The sequence below is a fragment of the Anolis sagrei genome, chromosome 1 (genome assembly GCF_037176765.1).
Source record: "Anolis sagrei isolate rAnoSag1 chromosome 1, rAnoSag1.mat, whole genome shotgun sequence".
Lineage (NCBI taxonomy): Eukaryota > Metazoa > Chordata > Lepidosauria > Squamata > Dactyloidae > Anolis > Anolis sagrei.
In genome coordinates this window covers 195,099,249-195,126,635 of record NC_090021.1, presented here as the reverse complement: position 1 = coordinate 195,126,635, position 27,387 = coordinate 195,099,249, and the positions used below count along the sequence as shown (strand labels likewise).

General features: G+C 39.1%; 1 protein-coding gene across 7 annotated transcripts in view; it reads right to left on the bottom strand.

The window, feature by feature from the left end:
* LRP2 (LDL receptor related protein 2) overlaps positions 1 to 27,387 on the bottom strand; it is a 172,318-nt gene that overhangs the window by 110,812 nt on the left and 34,119 nt on the right. For all 7 annotated transcript variants that reach the window (XM_067471724.1, XM_067471726.1, XM_067471728.1 and 4 more), the window contains exons 2-6: positions 20,468 to 20,575; positions 18,932 to 19,054; positions 15,246 to 15,362; positions 2,095 to 2,205; positions 1,872 to 1,985 (exon numbers count right to left, since the gene is read on the bottom strand). In XM_067471724.1, the coding sequence (XP_067327825.1) occupies positions 1,872 to 1,985; positions 2,095 to 2,205; positions 15,246 to 15,362; positions 18,932 to 19,054; positions 20,468 to 20,575 (573 nt within the window). The remainder of the gene's footprint in view (positions 1 to 1,871; positions 1,986 to 2,094; positions 2,206 to 15,245; positions 15,363 to 18,931; positions 19,055 to 20,467; positions 20,576 to 27,387) is intronic.

Here is a 27,387-nt window from a genome sequence, read left to right as displayed (position 1 = left end):
ACAAATCAAGCAATCGTTAACATAGACGTGCGCCTCAGCAAACAAATCAGAATCAGAATCCGCAATCAGAATCCTTTATACCAATTCCTATGTTCAGTTGTACCATCTTACTGTGTCTCATTGCACAATTAGCCAAACGCTTGTTCATAAAGCCAGGTCTTGACCTTCCTCCGGAATGCCAGCAGTAAGGGGGCCTGTCTAATGTCCACAGGTAGGGCGTTCCACAGCTGGGGGGCCACCACCGAGAAGGCCCTGTCTCTTGTCCCCGCCAACCGCGCCTGCGATGCGGGCGGGACCGAGAACAGGGCCTCCCCAGACGATCTTAATGTCCTAGTCGGTTCATAGGAGGAGATGCGTTCGGAGAGGTAAGTAGGGCCAGAACCATTTAGGGCTTTATAGGCTAAAGCCAGCACCTTGAATTGTGCCCGGTAGCAGATTGGCAGCCAGTGGAGCTGGCGCAACAGAGGAGTGGTGTGCTCCCTGAGTGCCGCTCCTGTTAGCAACCTGGCTGCCGAACGTTGGACCATTTGAAGCTTCCGAGCAGTCTTCAAGGGCAACCCCACGTAGAGAGCGTTGCAGTAGTCTAAGCAGGATGTAAGCCAGACCATCTGCTGCAACTGATCGGAGTATATCCCAGACAGGGCTCAAAATTAGGACTAGAAAATGAGGAGCACCTCTAGTACTCAAGCGCTTTAAAAACACCAAAAACACACTTGGCCAAAAGGTAAACAATTACTCCCCTAGGACAGGAAACTGCATAATTTCCATAGGAATTCCTCCCCTTGTTCCTCTCCTTGGTCACTGCTGATCCCAAAAAGGCATGGATATGTTTATCAGCACATCTTAGTGGATAGGTTAACACAAAACCCTGCATTTTCTAGAGGCTGACTCTCTGCAGATACTATGATTCCTGGGTTTAGTTTCAATCAGCAATCAAGTGAAATTCCTGGGTTCAGTTTCGATCAGCAAACAATCAGCATCCCAGCCTCAAACCAGATCCTGGAGTGTTTGTGTAGCTTCTGTGCAGTGAAACCAGTTCCTTTGACTCCACTTCCAAACTAAATTATAGTGTATGTATAGAACTGCCCTGAATATGACTTAAAGATAAAAACTTATAGTAAAACATCAGGAGTGAACTTGTTCATCAGCAGCCAACACATGGAAAGGAGATTGAGAAGGCTACCCCGGACCTGGTGTAGATGCAGTTATTCTAATGGCATTAAAATTATATTATTGTTTCCAGATATGCATCTATTCTTCTAATATGGCACAGCTATGTATTATTTGAAACTATGTCCTTGTTTTCAGTGATATTTCCCCCCTCTTTTGACATTGTATAAATTGACACTGTAGAAAAGGAGATTAGTGCTTTGATCTGACACGGGACAACCAGTAGGAAGAATTTCCATTCCACGTTAAATGTTTTTGTTGTTGTTTGTTGACATCAAATCAACTTCTGACTTATTTTATTAACACCCAGATGCCTCTGAAATCTTATCTCTGAATTTCAAGTTTAGAATGAACAGTGTTCAAAATGAACACCAGCTAGAAACAATCCATGTCTACAAAACATAGGTTTGGCTCTACAAAACTCACAAGCATGTTCTCTCATATTTTATACAGACTGTTACCTACTTAACAGAACTCAGTGTCTATTGACATATTTTCTAAGACTGCCACTCAATATTTGTGCTTAATGCAAACTGCGTATATCAAAATAATTGAGAAATGCAACACAGACCAAGACAGATAAGTAGAAGACAGAACAGAATCCAGAAAGCAGGTGATGAGAAAAAATCTTACAGTATTCTAGGATAGTTAACTATTGGAACACCAAGGAATGAAAGAAGTCAAAATGAAAACCAACTCACTGCAAGAGTTTTCATCGCTTCTGTCTCCACAGTCATCATCATGGTCACAAACAAAGGCACGAGGGATGCATTCTCCATTTCCACACTGAAATTGGGCATTCGAGCATCCACGAGCTGAGAAAAAATGCAAGAGGTATAAAATGTATCTTAGAAAGAAATTCCAGCTTTTACTTTATTTACTGAGTGTGTTGATGGTTCTGGGGTCTGAAAATAGAATACTTACTACAGTTGGCTTCATCGGAGGCATCTCTGCAATCTAATTTGCCATCACAGTGCTGGCTTGCGTTAAAACAGGCTCCATTAGAACACGATAACTGGTCACATGTTGGGTACTCTACAAAAGAAAAATATTGTTTATTCCAAAACAAGGATAGCAACTGTGTGGTCTGCAGGCCACATGAAACTATGAATGCCTTTGGTGCAGTTCCTGCAGGGCCTTCCCAAGACCCTCCATGATCACTGGGATCACTGGGAAATATTGGCAATAGTTCCCCAAAAGCCTGCAGGGGGTGCAGTTTCCCTATTTGCACAACACTGATCCCAAACGGCTCTTGAGTTCCCAAACAGTAATTATTTCGACCCCTTCTTGTTTTTTTTTTTCTCTTTCAAAAGCAGCTAGTTTGTCCCAAGGGAAGCCGTAAATGGGTATGTGATGCCTTTAGATCCACTGCAGTCTCCCATCCCTTCTGTGATGTAACAAAGTTAACAGACAATTATTATTATTATTATTATTATTATTATTTATACCCCGCCACCATCTCCCCAAAGGGGACTCGGGGTGGCTAACATGAGGCTAAGCCCAAATTACAATACAGCAAAATAAAATACAAACAGGCAAATAATATCAAAAATACATGAAATAACAGAATATTAAATAAACAAATGCAAACATAAACATGGTAGAGAAGTAAAAGCACAGTGGGTGGGCCAAATGTAGAGGATAAAATTGATAAAACCCTGGGTGAGATAAGTAAATGGAACAGACAACAGGTCAACAGAAGAGAAATTGGGATCTCTCATCAGATCTTTGTGATTTGCATAGCTTAGAATAAGGTTAGCCTCCCTGCAGAAGAATGGTAGCAAACTCTTCCCTCCCTGTTGGGCAGACGGAAGACTTGAGTAAAATCAGAATGAAAGTTTTGTATGTATTTAAAAAAAAATTGATTGTTGCCCTACTCATTAACTCCAGCACTATGGAAAGGAATTAGCTTATTCCTTAATTTATGGCATGTCTCCACTCAACTTTGGCTACCTTTTGGCTCTAGATGATAGATCTCAGGTGTCTAGTAAAACACAAACTGTATCCCATGAACCTTAAGGCTGCTTATCTATGAGCTAGACTATTATTTTGATTTTATTTTCTCTGTACACAATACAGAAATAGAACTCACAGTCTAGGTCAGCCTTATTGAACATGTGGACTTTCAGATGTGGTGGCTAAACTTACTGGGAACGATATAAACCCTAGTCCCGTATATTTTGAGGTCATCATAATGTGGAAGGTTGCTTCAGCAGTCACAGGTGTCTCTGTCCTTTGCACTCCTTTGACTGATTATTTGTGCTAAGGTAAATACTTTAAATCAGTTCATGTGCACAGAAAATGCTAGATTTTAAGCACCTTGGAAAGCTTGCTAGAACTTACTAGATCAATGGTTCTCAACCTGTGGGGCCCCAGGTGTTTGGGCCTACAACTCCCAGAAATCCCAGCCAGTTTACCAGCTGTTAGGATTTCTGGGAGTTGAAGGCCAAAACAGCTGAGGACCCATAAGTTGAGAACCACTGTACTAGGACATTATTTTTCTCCTCTCCAGGGTTCTCTTCGAGAAAAGTAAAAGAGAGTTTCTAGCTCATCTGCTTTTGCACGAGTTAGACTTTCTCATTTATTGTTATGTACTTTGAAGTTGATTCCAACTTATGGGAGCCCACTTCTGGGGTTTTCTAGGTGAGATTTGAATAGAGGTTTGTCTTTCCCTTCAACTCAGACAGGATGAGATTACCATCCAAGCTGGGATGCAAACACTGGTCTCCCAATGCTCAGTCTACTACTTCAACGCTGCTTCTTGGCTCCATTATCACACAAGAAAATGCACTTGCCTAGGCAAGTTATATTATTTCAATATAAGATCCAGTTTCATCCAACAGATAAAACTCTCTTTAATTACGAAAGTGGGGGGAAATCCACACTCTCCTTCACTTCTCCCTCCAAATGTCTTCAAAGTTAGCTAAAATATTGATATCTGCAATCGCAGCCCAAATAATCCTCAGGCCTATTGTCACCACAGCTTCCTTTAATAAGTATCTTTCTCACCATTCATTAATTGGGAGAAAATCATTTCCATTCTGATTCATTTATTTATTGGGTTTTTATTTTTTAAAATCTGGTTTTTGTTTCATTTCAGTTTAAAGAAAAGGTCAGCCTTTCCCCTTGTGTTCCAAATCCATTTTCTAAATAAACACAGGGCAACAGCAACAAAACCTTAGGAGCCAATGGCAGGATAATCATCAGGGACAGGTGGTCATTAGAGGCTAATGAGATTATCTTGACAATACAGCAACAGCTGTTAGCCGCACCGCAGACAATGGTGCGTGTGCAGTGTCTTAGACAGAATTGCAGGAATGCATCATTAAGACCGACTTCCACCACACCTTCAACCTGATATAACCCAGGGATTGTACAACAGCAGTTCATAAGAAGCACAAAAACCTATGGGAAAGGTTCATTACATATGTAACAAGTGGAAAACTTCAACACTGGAATACGATTGCCATGGCTGAACTTAATCCCCTCCCACACTGTCCTTCCTTTTGTGTCATGTCTTAATTAAATTGTAAACCTAAGGATAGGGAACTAGATTTTTGGGGGATGGTATTTTGCTTGTAAAGCAGAGTGTAAAGTACTGAAACTATATAAATCTTTATAAATAAAAATGTAATGTTTGTTTGTGAGATTAACATAACTCAAAAAACACTGGGCAAATTGCTGCCAAATTTGGCCACAAGACACCTACTAACCCAAGGAGTGACCACCACTAAAAAAATGATTTTGTCATTTGGGAGTTGTAGTCACTGGGATTTATAGTTAACCTATAATCAAAGAGCATTCTAAACTCCACCAATGATGGAATCGGGCCAAACGTGGCACACACGACTCCCATGACCAACAGAAAACACTAGAAGGATTTGGTGGGCATTGACCTTGAGTTTTGGAGTTGTAGTTCACCTACATCCAGAGAGCACTGTGGACTCAAACAATTAAGGATCTGGACCAAACTTGGCACGAATATTCCATATGCCCAAATATGATCACAAATGGAGTTTGGGGAAAATAGACCTTGACATTTGGGAATTATAGTTACTGGGATTTATAGTTCATCTACAATCAATGAGCATTCTGAACCCAACCAATGATAGAATTGGGCCAAACGTCCCACACAGAACCCCCATGACCAACAGAAAATACTATGTTTTCTGATGGTCTTTAGCAACCTCTCTGACAGCCCCCCCCCCCCCCCAGTGTCCCAACTCCCAGGTTGAGAAACGTTGGCTTGGATTACGGAAAATAGAGGCAGGCACAGATTCCATCACATCTAGGCCCAGATACCAGTAAAAAGCTTTCCCTCCATCCCAACTGCCCTGGCCTCAGAGGGAAAGAAGAAGAGGCAGTATCTGCTTGACCTAATCCCCTTCCACACTGCCATCCTCTTTTCGTCTTGCGTCATGTCTTAATTAGATTGTTATCCTTTTACTTGTAAAGCACCACGTACAATAATGGCCCTATAAAAATAAATGACAATAACAACTAGCCATATCTGGCTTTGAGCCCAGTCCCACAGATGGTCAACAAAAATAAACAAATGACTGGTTTTGATTTAGATAGTAAACGACCTAAGTAAGGACACACAATTCAAATTCCATAGGGGAAGAGTGTACTATTAAACATCATATTCTCCACAATATCTCTATGACACTAATTGCGTCACTCATTACCCATCAAATACATAAGGTCTGCAAAGGAAAACCTTTAGAGGAAGAACCCTGCCCCTGATATTTTTCTCCAAAGTATAAAGGGGGTACCTTCTAACTTTTAGAAAAGGTACACACCCAAGACCTCATCACACTAGAGAATGAATCCACTTTAAATCTGGTTTCTGCCTAAGCAGAATTCTGGGATTTGTAGTTTCGGGAGGAGCCTTTTACAGCTCCACTAAACCACAGACCCCAGAATTCTGCAGGAGGCAGAAATTGGATTTAAAGTGGATTCATTCTCTAGTGCAATGAAGTACCTTGCCATTAAAAGCAAGATGCGTACCTAACAACACTCCTTTTTCTATACACTCTGAGCAGCATTTTCTTGGAGGCATATATGTTCATAAGTGCAGCTTAGTGCATATGTTTATATCTCTTTTTTTTAAAAGATAAGGAGCTGAGTGCTGTTCTTTAGCTTTCCACATCCTATTAAAGAACACCCTCAGTAGCTGTCAAACCCTGGAAAGGTTTGCTTTTGCTGATCCTACTTCTTACTAGTGAGAAAGATTATTATACCAGGGAATAAAAATGAAAATGCACTGTATCTGCAAGTGACTTTTTCCAGTGCTTCCAGAGAGGAAACCAGCTTCTTCCTTATCAGGTAGATTCCATATCCCACCTCCTCAATGGATTCCCTATCCCTCCACCACAAAGAAGAGCCCCTCCTGAGGTTTGATAGTGAACAGAGTAAGGAAAGGACACAGAAGTCCCCATTTGCTGAGTCTATGGCAGTGGTTCTCAACCTGTGGGTCCCCAGATGTTTTAGCCTTCAACTCCCAGAAATCCTAACAGCTGGTAAACTTCTGGGATTTCTGGGAGTTGTTGGCCAAAACACTTGGGGACCAACAGGTTGAGAACCACTGGCCTACGGTGTCAATCTTTATTTGTCAAAGGCAATACAGGCAACAACTCTGGATTTGTACATATGTTGTATAAAAATAGCATGGTCACATTCCCAGAAGAGAGCTAAATTGCTTATTTAAACTTCAGCTTCTGTGGGGGGTGCATCTACACTGTAAAATTAATGCAGATTGACACTATGGCTCCCAGGAGTTGGAATTTTGTGAAGCACCAACACCCTTACCACTTCATCACATGGTCTTTGGGAAGTATCTTAGGACGCTGAAGCTGAAGAGGGATGCGTGATCTTCCCTCTGCATGATCTTCTACAAATTTAATTTTAGCTGTAATTTTCTGGGAGAAAACTGCAACCATAAATCTGGAAGGAAAATCCTCTTTTATATGAAGCGAGAACCAGCCTGAAACACACTAATCTGATGTTTCCTTTTTTTTTTCATGTCAGGAGCAACTTGAAAAACTGCAAGTCACTTCTGGCGTGAGGGAATTGTCTGTCTGCAAAGGGGTTGCCCAGGGGACACCCAGATGTTTTGATGTTTTACCATCCTTGTGGAAGGCTTTTCTCATGTCCCCACATGGGGAGCTGGATCTGACAGAGGGAGCTCATCTGAGCTTTCCCCTTTTTTACCTTTGTAAAAAATGTTTACCTTTGCAGGAGTGGTTTTTTTTCCTCTTGGTGTTAATCCCATTCGCAGTAAAATGGGTTTTGGCTTTGGATACACTTGTTCCACTTTTTACTTGGTGCATAATTCCTGAATTAATATTTTAATTAACACTAAAATATCATATCACAACCTCTACAATTTAAGCCAATTGCCAGCTTAAAATATGGCTCTTCCCACCCTCCTGGAGCAAAAGCAACTGCTTGCATGCGTTTTGCATGAGTTCTGGGGAGGGAGAGGGAACAGGGGACTGCAACTGCTCATGAACTTTGCTCCACATTCAAGGAATTATAACCATCCAGCAACTAATTTCCATTTTAAAATCACTCCTTTGAAGGAAAAAGAAATTGTGAAAAAGAAACCCTACATCAATAGCAGGTAGAAAACGAGAGCTGCCTAGGAATAAATAATACACATTCAATTATTTCCTGCCACCACTATTAGTTTTAACGTGGCCAAAAATTACACACACCCTTTGCAGTTGATTCAGGTACAGTAATAAATAAAACAAGTAACTGAAGATAAAACGAATACAACTAAATTAAATGAACAACAGCATGATACTATAAAATTAAAATGCCTGAGGGTAACCAGAACCCTAATCCAATTCCTTATGGGAACATCTCAGGTTTTGGTGATAACAAAAAAGGCAGGAAGAAATAAGGGCAACTAAGCTGCCTGAGGCTGCTAGATCCTCTTTTTAATCTGTTGGCCTTCACTGTTATTGTCTTGGGTTAGGAGAAGCAATGCAGTAATACAGGTTTAATCCAAACAGGGCTTTCTTTTCTTAGTGGAAAAGGTTCAGCTTCAATGAAGCCCAACAATGGGAGAAGGAGAAGCATTTTGAATTCTCCTTTGCCTGGTAAACATCTGTATCTTCTGAATCAGAAGATCCTCCAGAACCAGAGCTGTGGATGTTTTTGGCACTCATGAATTAATCTCATTGAATTTAGAGCTAAATGGGACTTAAGTAAAAGAAAGGACTGGTCTGTAATCATGCTAGCTGGGGGATTCTTCAAAACTTTGTCCAGCAAAGGGAGGGTGGATGCAGTATAATAGATGAATCAGTAAGAATATTGAACGTTTTCTTTTACATCCAGGGAGATCAACACAGCTGGGTCATACTTTTTGTTTGGTCATGGGTTCACCACGACCAAGTTCAATGGTTTAGTTCCACATTCAACATCTTCTCAATGTCTTCCTCTCTGCCTCTCTCTACAGCAGGCATGGGCAAACTTCAGCAAGGGCATTTCCAACATTTTGGGGGATCCATCTGGGGCAGAGTAACTAACATAGGCAATGGAATCACTCGATAATTGAACTTGGACAACGTTATTTAACTAGGAGACGCTGATGATAACGATGCTGGTTTTTATGGTTTTTATTGTTTTTATTGCTTCTATTGTGGTTTTATACTGTTTTAATGTTCAATTTGTATTTTGTTGTTATGTGTACTGGCTTGTTATAAACCGCCTTGAGTCGCCGATAAGGCTGAGAAAGGAGGTATACAAGTATGGAAAATAAATAAATAAATACATTTAGACCCAGAAAAACATTTTTAAAATAAGTTACTTTCTATTCATTAATTTTTCAAAAACGGCTTCCCCAAAGGCCAAGTTGGTTCATGGCCACTTAAAATATAGTGGAAACATCCCACATGGTCCTGTAGGTCATTTGTGGGAGAGGGGGATGGAATAACTTTGCAAAATGTTTTATCATCTGGGGAGAGGAAAGGGTTTCAAACGCAGCAGAAATGCCCACCACACATTCAAGAGAGGACTTTGGAGAGAAAAATGAGGGAGGTGAGTTTTAAATAATAATAATAATAATAATAATAATAATAATAATCCATGGGGCCCTGAGGGCCACCAGCACTCTCCTGCCCATTCCTACCTTAGATGAATCCAGCTTAATGCACTATTTTTCATTTTTTGAACATCCATTAGAATTACTTTTGCATCTGCATTGCTTAGAAAATTGTATCAAAGTCTTAACATATGAAATGGTCTCTGTCCAGACTTCTGATGACTAAAATGCAGACACTACATAAATTCATGAATAACATGACATGCTGCAAAGCATTCTAGTGTAGAAGAAGTAGTCTGGGGACTAAAGACTCTGTATCATTTAAGAATTCTGTCAGAGTTTTCTCATATGTTATAATTCCTTTTATCACTTACTCCTGTGAAGATGCAAGGAACTCATTCAGTAAGGATTCTACTCAGGAAGCTCTACACATTGAGAAGAAATCTATTATCTCTTCCTCCAAAGGACTTGTATCTTTCTTAGACAGTGTGTAATAAAACCTCGGAAATATTGCATTCATGTCTTCAGAAACATTTGTCATTTTCAGATTTCATCCTTTCATCACCTTTGTCAGTTCCTTGTCAGTTCCATGAGGATTTTTTAATTTAAAAAACTATATGCATGCATTGAGGAAGGTTTTCATGGCCGGAATCACTGGGTTGTTGTAGGTTTTTTCGGGGGTTTTTGGCCATGTTCTAGAGGCATTCTCTCCTGACGTTTCACCTGCATCTATGGCTTGCCATAGATGCAGGCAAAACGTCAGGAGATAATGCCTCTAGAACATGGCCATATAGCCTGAAAAAAATCTACAACAACCCTATATGCATGCCTTTTTTTATAAAAAGAAAAAATATTGGACACATGACACTATTGACTAAGGCATATTGCTTTGAATTTTAAAAGTGTCCAAGAGCACTGACTTAGCAATTCCTCAGAATGCTTTGAGGAAAACAATGTTAATTCCATTCTTAACTCTTCAAGCACACAAAGGATCTTCAGTTGGTTGTGCAGTAAAGTATCCTATATGACAGTCGGTGTTGTGGTCTCAAACCACATTTCTTGTCCCAATGAATCAAGGAAAAAAACATGACCCATAAGGAATCTCAATTCTCCCCCTTCTCTGGCATGTTACAGGAGATTTTCTTCCACAGGGCACTTAAGAACTTTACAAATAAAGGCTTCACGTGATCCCACTTGGAAGCAAAGGACAGGACATCAATACATTCATTCAGGGTCAAGAATGTAATCTGCTTAAGGGTTAGTAGTTCATACAGTAATTTGTTACAAAAATAGTAGGGTTTCCCTACTATTGAGCCCCATCCCCAATTCCTAAATAGTTCTTGTATGCCTTCCTTACAGAGATGCTACATTTTGTCTCCATATTACATAGAGGCCACAAAGTATGGCCAGCCAAATGCTGAGGAGCAATTCCCAACACACTTCACCCCAGTGATGCCAGCCAGAGTTGGATGCCATCAACATCTGGAGAGTTATGCTTTGCCATCTCAGTGAGGTGTAGTATTGGACCACGACTGTGGAGACAAGAGTCCGATTCCACGTTTGGCCATGGAAGCCCATTGAGTGATCTAGGACCTGTCACACATCCAAGAAATCCCATTATAGGTTGCCAAAGGTTTGCCTTTAGTTGGAAACAACTTGAAGACACTCAGCTACAATAAGTGTAAGGCCTTAATCGGGACCATCACCATGATTTTTTAAATCTCCATAAGGACAATATTATTTTAGATACTGGTATAGTGTACACCGGGGGGGGGGGGTGATTTGCATATATGTTGAAAGTCACATCAGAGACTGATTGCAACCCAAGGGGGAGAGGGTGGGGTGGAATGTTGTTAGGTAGCTAAGCTCTTGGTATCTCTCTGAGACCTCCTCCCATGCTTTTCTTATGCAGCATCTGATCAGCGAAAAGCCTGGGGCACCATTTCTTTGAAAGGAAAGATCAAGACAGTCCTCCAATATGGCTCAGAAGGCAGCACAGGAGTCAAAAGAAAATTTAAAAGGAAGGTCTTATCAGCTGAAATTTAACTGATAGGATCTGTGCAGTCTCCAGAGCTCACATTCCAGCCGCCTCTTAGGGTGGCATGTTGATCACAGATCCAAATTTGATTATCTGTTTAAAGAAGATTTCCCATTTTCATTTGCACAAATAATTGCAAAGAAAATCATAATTAGATACTAAAAACATGTGTAAAAATTAGTAAATAAAGGTTATTTTTAAAGAGAAAATGCCTTTTACCTTAAAAGCGGTATCTGGAGAAAAACAAGTTGTGGGCCACAGATTTAGCCTCGATGTTTATGAATACAGCCTTTTCTTACTTATCTCCTCATTTGGTCATATCAGTATGTAAGTATTGTCTTTGGTGGTTCAACTGTCATACAAACATCTATCTGCATACTAATTCAAGGGAAAACCCCACCTATTTCTTGAGGTCTGCCTTCAGGCATTCCTAATTCATCTGTAAAATACTGTAGCTTTGGAATTCAAAGATACAGAACTACTCCTCACGAGACTTTACTATCCCTGTTTCAGTCAGTATTCAAAAATGCTCAATTACTGCATCATGATTGCACTCAGAGTCAGCTACAGAAGTACAAGAAGCCTCTGTCTTTATGACACCCCAGATCTTGTCCTATTTCTGCTAATGAATTAACTTTCAGCTGTTTTCTAAATTATTTACATTCAACTTTTTTCTTTTTTTCATGGCAATATCAGCATTGCCTTTAAGGCAATGCTTAATTCCTTTGCCCTAAATCAGTGTTTCTCAAAATGTGCTCCTGCAGGTGTTTTGAACTTCAGCTCCCAGAAATCCCAGCTATTTATTTATTTGCGATATTTGTATACTGCCCTTCTCAACCCCAGAGGGGTGTCATGGTTGGGCCTCTGACACCCCAGACCTATGATGTGGTGAGGAAGTTAACCTTACCAGCTGTTAGGAATTGTGGAAGCTGAAGTCCAAAACATCTGGAGGAGCACTGTTTGAGAGCCACTGCCCTAAATAAAGTTCATGCATTGGCTCATAGATCCTATTTTCAAAACCTGATTCCACTTGTGAATGTGACAGATGAAACCACTCCTTCCTATTTTGCTTGTTGTTGTTATGGATCTTCAAGTCATGTCACATTTATGGCAACTCTAAGGCAAACCTATTAGTGTTTTTCTTGCCAGGATTTGCCCAGTGGATTTTCCCTTTGCCCTCCTCTGAAGTTGAGAAAGTGTGGCTTCCTCAAGGTAGGTTTCTATGGTTGAGCAGGAATTCAAACCCTGGTCTCCAGAATTGCATCCCAATGCTCAAAACACTAAGGTATCCCGGCTTGTGCTAGAAGAGTTTATTAAAATGTTCTGCTAGTGTATTTTATTAAAACTTTTAATCATAAAAAACATTTTATTAAAATGTTTCTCAAAATGTTGCATCAGTGGTCAAGTTTGGGAAGCCCTTACTCTGATGCACTGCAGAACTGTATGTCTTGCTTGATTTGTGAACAGTATTCAGTGGACCTTGTTATAGCTCCTTGTTATATCCCATTTGTGAACTGACAGGCAGCTTTTTCCAAACCCGAATGTCTTCATTTGGGAGATATATTGAACTGGTTATAGTAAGGGACTGACTATGAACAAGGACTGTCATACAAACAGTCCATATGAAAGTAACTGTGGTGCTTGGGTATTACACTACTTTTATCCTAATCATTATGATCTTTAGTACACTAGCACACAGTTTTGAATTTCATTGCCCTCCAGGTTGTCATAACTCATACAGCACTACTACCTTTAAGGCACTGTTCAGTGAATGAAGGTTTGTCAACACTAAGCTTTTAATTAGCCATAGTGGTTGTTGTTGAAAGATATGAGGGATTTTCTTAGTCCAAGGCTGAGTACACCAGTCTGTAACAATCCTAGAGTTTTTATTGGCTCATGGATTACTAAAGGGTGATCAAGATTTAACCCCAGGACCCATATACAGCAGTGCAAAACACCCACCACCTCCAGCAATGACAGGTCTACTTAACTGACGTGACTGAAAATGGGTTTTTAAATTAAACAAACACTTCAGAGAAGCCTAGTTAGGACAGGTTTTTGTACATGCGTGGTTCGTGTGTTTTTGTAAACATTATCCTAACACCTTGAGAGCATATACACTGTACAATTAATACAGCTTGACATCAATTTAACTGCCATGCCTCAATACTATGGGATCATAAGGTTTGTAGTTTTACAAGATCTTAAGCTTTCCCTGCCAAAGAGAGCTGATTCCTCACCAAATTACAACTCCCCAGATTCCATAGCATTGAGCCATAGCTATTTCCAAAAGTTCAGATCCTAGTTTATTTCTCTCCACATCCATTTACCTATTTACTGATAAACTATTTACTATTATTATTTATTTATTTGAGACATTTATATGCCACCCTTCTCACCCCAAAGGGGACTCAGGGCGGCTTACAAGTAAAATGAAAATACAATATATTATATTATTAACATAGCACAATATTAATATTATATTTTACATTGTACTATAACATTATACTATAATATTATAGTATATTATAACCTGCTTTCTCTCTCAAGAGAGAGACTCTAGAGAGACTGGGAAATCAGATTTGGCCTAAAAGGTCCCAGTCCAACTTACCTGTCCAAACGTATCTCTCCCTATGAACCGATGAGAGCATTAAGATCTGCCAGGGAGGCCCTACTCTCAGTCCCACCCCCTTCACAGGCCTGACTGGTGGGAACGAGAGACAGAGCCTTCTCTGTGGTGGCCCCTCGGCTATAGAACTCCCTCTCTAGTGATATTAGACTGGCCTCTCTCTCCTGGTTTTCAGGAAAAGAGTAAAGACCTTGCTGTGTGAGCAGGCGTTTGGATAAGTGAAATGGAGAACTGACATAATTGTAGCAACAGAAATGACGACTCTGACTTGGTTTTATGGCTTTTAACAGTTTATAGTATTTATATGTTTTTATTCAGTTTTTGTATATGATATATTGTACTTTTTACCTGTTGTATACGTGGCATTGAATTTTTCTATATTGTGAGCCACTTTGATTCCCCTCCAGGTGAGAGAAAGCAGGGTATAAATATAGTAAATAAGTAAATAGAAAATAAAAGCAGCTCACACTAAAAATCAAGCCTCGCATAACCAACAAGGCAAACCCTCAACTACAAGCCAAACCCTCATCCACACTACTATTTGTTAGGAATACCAGAAGAGCAAATTGGAAATAGCTTTAGAATATATTTTTTAAAAAATGCCACCATACTCTATTTTGTAACTACCTTTCCATTATGTCAAAATGTAGGTCAACAAATACTTCAAGAAGGCTGGACTCCAGGGACAACAGATCTACAGGCTGGTTTTAGTTACCTGCAGTTTCTATTCTCTTTATTCTACTCCCAGGATCCTAAACATTTATGACTGAAATGTCCATGCATCTCAGAAACAACCTTGTTAGTTTCTTTATCCAATCAGGAAAACAGGCATTTTCTGCAACCCCAAATTCTCACAAAGAAAATCCCAAATAAATAAAAAATATGCTTAATTTCCATTATAATAGGCCTGCACAAAAATGGATTTTTGGAACTTTTTTTGTTTTACTCACTGCACTGGTTAGGTGATGAAAGCATTATATTTTACTGCTCTACTCTATCTTGCTCCTTTGTCCTGAACGCAATAAATCTGGCTTTCTAAACCAAACTGCTAATGCTAATTCTGGGCTGTGATCTCTCCTAACACTACCCAAGGAGAGAGAGAAAGAGAAGACATGAATTCTCATAAACCACGTCCTGCTACATAGCAATTGTGCAGTTATTAAATCCCAAAACAATGTAACTGTTATGAGCGCACCAGCACTAATCTGTGAAAGAATCTGCAATGAAATTTTGATAACAAGAAGCATATTGTGGCCATTCATGTCCATCAACCAACCTCTTAATCTGACAAATTGATTAAAAGGGCTAGAAAGAGACAGGATGAAACCCAATGCTAAAGATTTAGAAGTACTCACGGCAGCCTCTTTCATCTGTTTCATCTGTGCAATCTTTTACTCGATCACACCTGTATGTGCCTGGGATACACTGCCCATTTGTACAGGTAAACTGTTGACTGGAACATGTCCGACCAGCTGCAAGAAAAAGTCTATTTAGTAATGCATCGCTTATATGTAAAAGACCATCAGTATTTCTCTAATTCAGCTTGTTCCTCCCAATCTTTCATTTGAGAAAATATATGAATTTATTTTGTAAATTGGAAACAGAAAAGACCCATGCAACTTTTTAATAGTGAACCCTTAAAATATTTAATAAACCATCCCAGAAATAAAATTCAGCTTCAAATGTATTATTTAATGCAACATGAAGAGTTGTTGTCACAAGACATAAAGAAAAACTTTATGTAAGCCCTTGAATCTTCAACGCTGAAATGTGCTCCTCAGTTGGCAGCATTTCTGTAGGTGTCCTAATATATTCCAGGTAAAATATGCATGAAAATAAAGTTCGGAAACAGGGGGAAAATGAATATAATCAGAAGTATATCCAATTTCACCATGTTGTTGTTGTTGTTTATTCGTTCAGACACTTCCAACTCTTTGTGACCTCATGGACCAGCTCCCTGTCAACCATGGCCATCCCCAGTTCCTTAAAGTCAAGCCAGTCACTTCAAGGATAACATTCATCCATCTTGCCCTTGGTCTGCCCCTCTTCCTTTTTCCTTCCAATTTCCCCAACATCATTGTCTTCTCCAAAAATATGTTTAGACATTTAACCATATTTTTTCTAAATCTACACTCACTCCAGAAGGATTTCCATAAGTACCCACCCTTTAATAACAGAAAGTAACTACCATAAAAAGTATGGATACGAGCAAAAATATAATCCTTTGTGATTATATTTCACAAAGGACAACTCCAAAATAATATAACATCAGTAATCATCTATCTAAAATCCTTCCACCACGGAACCTGGTGGCCATCAATATGAAGAAGGAGGAATGCTCCAGTGAAGATGTAATCTTCGGATGATTTGGTTATCTTTAACTGCCTTTTATAGCTTGCTTTGTTTGTGCCTCTCAGCTACATGTTAAGCGTCATTGTTTATTTAGGCTATAAATCCTCTAGAGTGCAGACTTTTTATTACACTTGTACAACACTCAGGACAACAGATCTTTGATCTCTGGGCATCTCTCAGTAAGTAGTCTAAAAAAGCATAAAAAGTACATCCCGGGGCAGCAGGTACAATTATTTTTCAACTTGTCACCCCCAAAGCACAAGAGCACATACACTTTTCCACTGTTTTATGCATATAGAGCAGTGGTTCTCAACCTGTGGGTCCCCAGAAGTTTTGGACTTCAAATCCCAGAAATCCTAACAGCTTGTAAACTGGCTGGGATTTCTGGGAGTTGTAGGCCAAAACACCTGGGGACCAACAGGTTGAGAACCACTGATATAGGCTAATGTGTTGCCTTGCTGTATCTTAGAAAAACTACATTAATTATTCTTTTGGACAACTGCTTATGGATGTCTCTATCAAGTCTAATAAAAAACCAGGTCATTCCTACTATAAAGCACCCGCAGAACAATACAGTTGCAGGTCTACATTTAAGAGGTCACCCTGAGGCCCAGGAACCCAATCAGGCTGTGATATCAGCATGAATATAGGGATATGTCACAGTAAGTATAAGTCTTTACATGTACACATAACCATGATTATTATAACTATGAATAATAACTAGAATGATAAAAGCAAGAAGAAATAGACTGAGAGATAGCTTTTATCCTAGAGCTGTGACTATATTGTGGTTTCACACTGAGATGTGCAACAGGAATTAGAATATGGAAGGATGAGTGCTTGTTTTGTAATTTGTACATATATAATATGATTAGGAATGGCATCTAATTTCATTGTATGAGATACAATGAAAATAAAGTTATTTTTAAATTGGTGAATGTAGTAATTCTGAGCCATTTTCCCCAACTGCCAAAGATGTACCATGCACTATCCTGAAAAGTGAGATTCAAGTTATTGTTCAAAGGAAGCAAATGGTGCATATTCCTACAAATTACCTTAAACAGGAATAGGACTTTGCTTTAAAGCTACTTTCCACAGACTGAGTTAATGTGCACACATGAAGAAGTAAAGCAAGGGCCATGATATAGTCCAAATAGGTCTTTAAAATGGCACTGGATTTTGCCCTTTACTAATTTCTTAGTAGATAAGTAACTACTACTGGCTGTAACCTGTGCCTAAAGGGTGACAAGGACAAAGCACAAGCTGAGTTTCTCTTTCTTCTAGAAAGAGCTATAAGGACAATCCTAAATTCTTATCATTAGGGAATAGTTCAAAGTGAGAGCTGCATCATAAACTAGGGAAATGATTTCCCAGAAAGTGAGCAGAATTTGCTTGCCTTAGCAAACTCATAAAAAGCACAAGAAAAATAAGAAGAAGCCTAAATATTCAACCACAGCCAAAGTACACTCTGCCCACAGACCAGGGCAAGTAACAGCCTTTCAACTTGTATCCATTCAATAGATTCACAACAATTCTGTGAATCTAGTTCTGATTCTTCCCATATAATAGAAAGACACAAAAGGCAATAAATGATGCTTTTGCATTTCTATACTCACCTAGAAATAACCCTTATTGACAATAAAGCTGCACATTACACAAGGATTCTATTCTAGGATCCTTCATGTAATACAATTTTACCATATAATCTGAGAGCTGGACCATAGGGAAGACTGAGCAAAGGAAGAGAGATGCTTTTGAACTGTGGTGCTGGAGGAAAGTTCTGAGAGTGCCTTGGACTGCAAGAAGATCCAATCAGTCCATACTTCAGGAAATAAAGCCTGACTGCTCATTGGAGGGAAGGATAGTAGAGGCAAAGATGGAAGTATTTTGGTCACATCATGAGAAGAAAGGAAAGCTTAGAGAAGACAATGATGATGGGAAGAATGGAAGGAAAAAGGAAGACAGGCCGACCAAGGACAAGATGGATGGATGGTATCCTTGAAGTGATTGGATTGACCTTGAAGGAGCTGGGGGTGGTGATGGCCAACAGGGAGCTCTGGCGTGGGCTGGTCCATTTGGTCATGAAGAGTCGGAAACGACTGAATGAATGAGCAACAACAAACATAATCTGGAAACTTATTTTTCTTATCTGAAATGAACAATATCTTGGGTTTGTGGCAAAAGCATTCCATAGAATCACGGAGGGCCTAGTGATGCCTACAGAAGTGATTGCACTAGGCCTCCAGTGCAATTCTATGGTCAACTTCCAGCAGAGCCTCCAGTGGACGTGGATCACTGAAGAGTGTTGGAGGTTGAGAATCAAACACTTCTCTAGGCATCACTGGGTCCCCCAGCACAATTCAAAGCTCTTCACGTATCACTGAAAACGCATTAACAAGCTCATGTAACAAGCAAGCCTATTGTACTTCCTAAGTAAGATCAACAAGATTAAATTAACTAGATAGATACAAGTATTATTTCACACAATATCCAGTGACATGATTAGATGGAGACTCTACAGTAAACCTGAGTGACAAAGTGATCCTAACAAAAATTAACACTGAATGAGCAATTTAAGAAGCTTTCTAGTGTATGTCTGATAACACCAGGGATTGAACCTGCAACCTTCCACATGGAAAGCATATATTCTGCCGGTGGGTTATAAAGTCAAAAGTAGCTTATAACTTACGGCATTGTTGGTGTTCATCAGAACCGTCTTCACAGTCTTCTTCATCATCACATACCCATGACCGAGGGATGCATTCTCCATCACTGAGGCACTGAAATTGACTTCCTCCACATGTGGGGCGTGCTAGAGTCAATAAGCAAATAATATTTCAAGTCACCATTCTGGAGATTAGGTAAATCAAGTGGGCTGGCTACTGAACTGGTTTCTAGTCCTATTTTAATTTTTTTTTAAAATATACGGGGTCCCTAGTAATTACAGTTCATCATGTCATTTGATCTGGATATATTGGAAGACATATTTAGACAATATGGTAAATAGGAGAAAGAGGGAGACTTTATTTATTTCTAGCTAAACTCTCCATCCCTCAAGTTTCATCCTCAAATTATTGTACAAAGCACACTCTATGATAATGACAAAGAGCCAAAGGCCAAAGGCCAGCATGCAAGTCCTTATACTAACCAAGTAAATGTGAGATCTTGGATTATAATCCAAGATTTTGGAATACAACAAACTAAAGGAAAATTGGATGCAAAACACAACTGCTCTCCCTTAGAGACCTTAGCGTCAGCATCAAGTGGACATATTAACTTAGATCCAGAGAGATTGCAGTCATTGAGATAACCACCTAAAACTCCATCCTCTATGGAACCTGACTAAACTTAATATAGTGAGAGTAGACAAGAAACCAAGGACTAAGGAAAATTGCCATCCAAAATATCTGAAGTGAAACAAATCGGAAAAGGCTGCATTTAATCCTGAAGCAATGGTTAAATATTTGGAAAAGGCCAAATATTTCGACTAAGTCCTCATCATAGTCACTATAGTAATTATTTATGAAGTGCCATGATCATAATGGCAGTTCATAAATAAGTTTTGGCAAGATAGTTTACAATTTTTTTAAAAAAATGAATCCAATTTAAGTCCTTAAGTAAAAATCTTAAATGGTCCAAAATCCAAAATGTCCACATGAGTGGTTGAGATAGTAACATCTTTGCTTTCTGATGGCTCAATGTTCATAAACTTTGTTTCATGCACAAAATTGCTTAAAGTTGTTTATAAAATTAGCTACAGGCTATGTGTATATGGTGTATATGAAACACATATTTAGACTGGGGTCCTAAAACCAAGATGTCTCAGTATGTCTATGCAAATATTACAAAAATCTGGGGGGAAAAACAAAATCCAAACCACTTCTGGTCTCAAGTATTCTGGACAAGGGATACACAACCTGCATAATGAAAACATGCTAAAGATCACTGTTTAAATGGATTATAACATTAAACATTACAAGCTATTAAAAATATACAGTTATGTAGAAATGGGGCCCTTCTGGCCTCCCTGGGAAAGGAGTGCCAGATCCCAGTAACAGTCACCAGAAAGTCCGATCTTACATCCCCATCAAAAACACAGGGACTAAAAGAAGAGCCTTCCTGTGGATTTCAGGGCAGGCTGATACAGAGAGATACCATTCCCCAGATAGCCTGGACCTAACGGTTTTTACAAGTCGCAATCAGCACTTTGAATTGCACTACTTACGGCAGCCAGCTTCATCAGTGTCGTCTGAACAGTCCCTGGCTCCATCACATCTCCATTCTGCTGGGATACACCGGCCATTTCCACAACGAAACTGCCCACTTTCACACCCTACAATAAAAACCATCTTTTTACTTTCCTTCCTATTAAGTTGTGGAAGATTATATTCCCACCAGAAATCACAGTCTTCCCTTCCCATAAGGCCAGTCTTGCTTTAATAGGACTCTATAACATCATCTAACATAAACACAAATCAAAGCTAGATAAGTATAAAGTGCAAATCCCATTTCAAAAATTATCAGTATTCTCCATTTTTGAATGACATATATTAACATAATATGAAGCCAAGAACTTCCTGTAAACATTCCAGAGGGTATGTAATTATTACATCAAAAATAATACCTAAATACATGTTTTAAAATACAGTACAGTATCCAATTGTTTAAAAATGTATTATTATTATTATTATTATTATTATTATTATTATGCATTTTCTTCCTCATGCAAATTTATTTATTTATTATTTATTTGTAATATTTCTATTCCACTTTCTCAAACCCAAAGGTGAGGAGATCTTAAATCAGGCTTTTTATAATACAGGGAATGGAAAGTTTATTCTCCTGTGATCTTTGGAGGAATGCCTCCTGTATTCTCTGGCACTATGAACACATTCAGTCATGTCTCATTTTGAAGTAAGATCTCGCCTAGTATAAAATTATACTAGGGAATAATTTTAGAGATCTCCAGCAGGACTAACAAAGAATAGAAAGCCACTGACAGTGGGAGGCGGCAATACTCGTTTAGATTGACCAGTGGTGTGACTCAATGGAAGATAGCGTCCAGTGACACCCAAAGCTTTCACAGTTCTCAAATCTATTACAATGCAAAGTTTGACTATGACATTTAAACTTTGCTTATCCCTGCTCAGCCGTGAAACTCACTGGGTGATTTTAGGCACGTCAATCTCACTCAGCATCTGAGGAAGGCAATAGCAATTTTTTTCTGAACAAATCTTGCCACAGAAGCTCTGTGACAGCATCAACTTAGGTTGACCATATGTTGAAAATTATTCAAAGACGTGTAACAAAAATAGTAGTTCTATTTAGATAGTTATACAAAATGTAAAATTAATATAATTATTTTTGTAGCTTTGTTGACTAAATGTAAGTAAAATAAATATATTAAACTAAACCACTGCTGACATATTATAGTGGGAAATATTCTAATTCAAAACAGTGCAGAAAACCTACATCACTGGTAATAATGAAGGCCCAAACCCTACAACAAGCAATGAGTCCCTTGGGTTGTGGTGAGTTTTCCAAGCTGTATGGCCGTGTTCAAGAAGCATTCTCTCCTGACATCAGGAGAGAATGCTTCTGGAACATGGCCATACTGTCCAAAAAACTCACAGTAACCTAATGATTACAGTTATGAAAGCCTTTGACAACACAATCAGTCCCTTGTTTGGATGAGCCATCACAGATTACAGACGTTGCAGACCTTTCTGATTGTTTGATTGAGGGCTCTTTCAGACAGGCCCTATATCCCAGGATCTGATCCCAGGTTTTCTGTTTATCCCAGATTATCTAGCAGTAGGGACTCAAATTACCTAGGTTAAATCAGAAAACCTAGGAACATATCTTGAGATATAGGACCTGTTCAGAATGTCCCTGAGTAATTTAGTGTTGACTCAACATGGCATGGGAGTAATCCTACAAACATACGTACAACCAATCATACAGCATGTTACCCTGAAGAAGGGGTTGTCCCCTATTCACATTTTAATTTACTTTTCAAATCCACAAGCAAGATGAATGTCATATTTCTGGGGATCACATTTTCTGGGTATGCATTTCTTACTGAGGAAGTCTTATTTGCTTCCCAGCTATGAAAAATCCTAACCTCACAAAAAAATAAATCTTTGCTTTGCTCTTTCTTCATGAAGTCATTCAGCGAATCATACTTTTCTATTCATCCATATCGTATAAACAATTTGCGACAACAACAAAATAGGCCAAACTTCTGAGATAAGCAATATTCCAATAATCTGAGCTGCTCATTTGGTTTCAGTTTCTTTGAAAAACAGAGAAGTTATTCATGCTGACCTATTTTGTAAATTTTATTTTACCATTGCGACTTCATTGCCACATTTCTAAATTGTTATATCTTATATTTTGTTCTATGAACTGCTGAAACACCAAAGGTTGATGAACAGGTTTAGTAGTAACTAAGAATACATCTTTCAGCAAAGGTAATAGCTCAAAAGAACTTATCCCACAAACTTATTTGTATACCACATTATTTAAAAGGCAACAGGATAGCACTTCGTCTCTTCCTAATGTGAACAAATCATGCTGTTGTTGCCACTGGGAGGTGCAAACTAAAATTTAGATTCAAAATTGACAAGACAATAAGGAAAAATATGGGACTGAACCAATTTATAAATACTTCCATCAACTTCTATTTCACACATCCTCAACTAAAAACACTGAAAGAAGGGGGGTGGGAGATAAATGCTCATAGTCTATCAAGCTAAATGTCTTGTCTCATTAATCAAGTGTTTGAAATTACCTATTTCAATTACAACAAAGAAACGTGTCCAAAAGAGGCAGCATCAGTAAATCCTTGAACATACAATGAGATAAACAGACAACAGGTTATCCGAGGGCTGTCAGAAAACCAGGCATATCACCACTCATAAACACAGCTAAGTGATGCACTCCTTTGGGATGCACGGAAGGCAAACGGCTTTATGCAAGGAATGTTCAAATCTGATTGTCTGGTAGTGACATCCTGATTTATAATGTATCCTGCAAATGGTCAGATATTTCCCTGGGATAAATGGTGGTACCGAGTGGTACAGGAACATGTACATCCAAATACCTTCTAGACTAATGCATGGTGGTGGTTGGTGGTGCAGGTCTGGGGTTGGTGCACCAGGTCTCTTATCAAGTACCTTTAAAAGCACAACAACCTCCCTTGCAAAAATGCCCTGAAGGAATGTACAAAGGCAGGCTGGAATCTCTTTGACTGAAGTCTGCCCTGCAAATAGGAGACTCTCTGAGCTGTTCAGAAGAGTGAATTGTTGGGTTTTGGGGGTTTTTTCCCAAAAAGAATATTTAAAGATTACTAACACAGAAACGAATCATTATATTTAATAATACACAACTGATAAGCAGGATACGGGTGCACTTTGTGTGTGTTCTGTCTTCTTATATATGTTGCCTTTGGATTTAGATGCCAACTAAGTCTCTCTGAATAACTCCCTTTGATTTTATAAGGTGAAAAACTGTGCAAGTACAAGTAAAGATTAGCCAAATAGTACAGTTCTTGTATTCATTATAACATTTTCTTTTCTTTTTTTATAAAAATACATTCCAGCTCCCTGTCACTGCCACCGCCACTCCCAGCCAGACACAGAGCTCTGTGCAATCTCCTGGCATCTACTATTCTGACATCAGTAGAGGTGCCCATGCAACCAACAGAAGAAGGAAGGGAGGCTGTGGTGGCAACACAGAGAATGAAGGGACAGTCCAGCTGGGCAGTGGGAATGCTAATGCGGCATCACAGTAGGTTTGGCTGTGTGTGACCTACAGAACTAGTCCAGATCACTTTCTGCTCTGGACATGTTACAGCTTTAGGAGCCACTGTAGACTCTCCCAGGTGCTCCACTTTCCATCTCACATGAGGCTTCTTTTAAAAATAGAGTGCATGCACAAGTGACAGCCTTATCATATGGGACAAAAGAGGTGTCCTACTACTTCATCACACTAGAGAATGAATTCCCTCACAATCCAGTTTCTGCCTCCTGCAGATTTCTAGGGTTTGTACAGGGTGAGGCAGCATAACTTTCTTTTTTCAAAACTTAATACAAACCCATTGTATTAATCAGAAAATTTATTTTTTTATAATGTACCTAAAGTTTTGTTTTATGTAGTTTTGAAGATCAAATTAGGTAGATGACGTCCCCCATTCTCCATTCTCCATACACTGAGTAAACCGATTTCTGGCATTTGTTATGACTCTTGCCAGCATAGCAGGTGTTATGTTGGCAATTTCTTCCTGGATTTTGGTCTTCAAATTTTGTAGAGTCCTTGGATGGTTCACATAAACATGGGATTTCAAAAAACCCCATAGAAAAAAATCACAAGGGGCCAAATCTGGAGAGCGGTACGGCCACTCTAAATCCGCTCAAAAAGTAGGCCTCAACAGCAAAAGCACACTCCTCACTGTTCCAACGCATAATGGTGACTGAACTGTGTCAGGACAAAACTTTATGCTGCTGCCACTAGCGCTCCGCTACATCTTCAACCGACTGAATGGTGCGCATTTTAAAAAAGGAAGTTATGCTGCCTCACCCTGTAGTTTAGTACGGCTGTTAGACACCTCACTAAACTACAAACCCCAGAAATTCTACAGGAGGCAGCAACCAGATTTAAAGTGAATTCATTCCCTAGTGTGATGAGGTCCCTAGAATGCTTCTGCCCCAGTTCACCCATGGAGTCCCACGCTGCCCATCAGACAATGTAGGGTGATTTCTGATGGGGCTCCATGGGTGAACTGGGCAGCAGTATAGTGGGATGCTGCCACCAGCAACACAAACACCTTCCTGTGTTCCATAAGGAATAATGGGGCTTCAGCAGACTCAAGTCGTGTTGTGGAGCTTTCCCACATGGGATGGGGAAGCGTCAACTGGTGGCTGAAGCACCAGGATTCCCTCACTGCTGCCCTGCTTCATCACAGAGGCTGGCAAATCACAACACCAGACCTCATCCATGTGATGAGGTCTTTAATGTCTTCTAGGACAGGACTCCTTAAACCTTTTCCACTCACGACCCCTTTCCGCCCAAGAAATGTTTACGTGACCCCAGGTATTATAGGTATAAATATCGAAAATTTACTGATAATAACTCAGCATTTGCAAGGCTTGCTAAACAGGATGATTCTCCTTTTTTGAAGTATAGATTAAGCTTCTTCTTTTCTTTTCTTTTTCTGCAGAGTTCACTGCAAATTGCTTCTAACAAATTTGTATAAATGATAAGAGTCAGAAATGTTTTACTGCTGCTCAATGTTTTGTGACTTCAATATTGAGCTAAGGGGACTCCATTTGAGTTTGGGACCCACAGTTTAAGAAACAGTGTCCTAGGACAACTAGATCATCACAGATGACAAAGAAGGCTTAAAATTGTGTGAACATGTTGTTTCATTGACAAGTCCACAGCAGTTTTCAATAGTATACATTATTGCATGTATAGCAGATATCTCAGTTCTTTTAGATATCCTGGAAGAAATAAGAAATAAATATTCTGGTTGAATTAAACGTGCTTTCATATGACATAGCTGGCTGGCTGGAAAGCTCAACAACAGTATTCTATTCTGCAACATTTAATTGCAATATATACTTTTCTTCAAAATGAATTTGAGATAGCAATAACAGCTTTAATCCTAAGAAGCCTTCCATAAACCATTTTATCACATGACTGACGACTGAGAAGTTACTCAATTGCTTAGATATTTCCCAAAGCTAAATCAGACCATACAGAAACAATCATCTAGAAATATTTTGAAGCTCTTAATTTTCCTGCTTAGTGTAATCAGCTAGGGCAATCTGCAGCTAATATTTCCGTATTTACAGGGTATGGTCAAGATTTTTTTAAAAGGTTTTGTTTTTCTGTTTGTATTGCTTTATTACCTCCCCTAAGTCTTTGAAATTAAATTAGCTACAGACTTAAATAAATAAATATAATCATGTGAATTTGGCTCACTGTGGCCCAAGGAAACAGCATGCCAACATAGCCAAATCCATTTGGTATGTGACATTTGGAAGGCTATCAACCTCCTCCCCACCATTTTGGTTGTTGGAGCTGTGAGTAGGGGTCGGGAGGGGAATTTTTCACAATGCTTTTGCTTGCTTGTGTCATTCCTTTGGGGATTTTAATTAATGTTGTGTGGGTCTCTTTTTCCTTTGATCTGCTTGTCCTCGTGATGAAGGCAGAATTAAGCATTATCATAGTATCTTAGTTACATTTATGAAGCAATCCAATGCCCTTTTCAAGATTTTAAAATCCGCATAATGAAGTGAGTACTAGCTACTACTGTGAGCTGGGCTGTGTCATGAAAGAGCAGGTGAGTATAAGACTCAGCACTAATGAGAAAACTGGACTCACTGGAAGACTAAGGAGTTTCCCTTAGTAAGCCCAGCTTAAGAATCCGTTGAAGTCTGCTCCAAAAAAAAAAGTCATACTAATGAGCTGAATTTCACCAAAATCCTATTGACTTCCGCAGATGCTGATAAAACTGGACAATTTCCCTTTGTTAAGTAGGATTCAATTAGGAAATTGCCAGAAATAAACAAACAATAAAATTAGACATATTTTAAAGCCATTCTTATAACAGGCCTACCAATAAGCTACAATAAACAGAAGGGGAGTGGGACTGAAAAAGGATGAAAACTTTCATTCAGTTTGTCTATAAAAAAATCACAGTCAGAAAAAGTGCAGTGTGAACAAGCATTTGGGAAATAGTGAATCAAATTCTTCCAGACCCTATTGCAGGGATAAAAAGAAAACAAGACATGTAGTAAGAGAGTTATATGTGAAAGAATACGTACAGCATCAACAAAATAGTTTAATCTCAGAAAAGCCACTGAGACTTTTTTACTAGTCTGGCAACTTCTTCTGGGAAAGGGTCTCAGTGTCTTTTCTAAGATTAAACATGTCTCTTGATGCTTTATTCTTTCATGCATGGTTTTGACATGCAATGTTGCACAAATGGACTTCCACTAATGCAACTGCGCCTCATGTTCTTGTTTCCCAAGCCTTTAGAGCTGATTTGGGCCAGACATTGGGGTTAAGACAAATCTTTTCCTCTGGTGTTGACATCCTGAAAAATTTATAACAATAAAAGGGTTCTGATCGTCATCT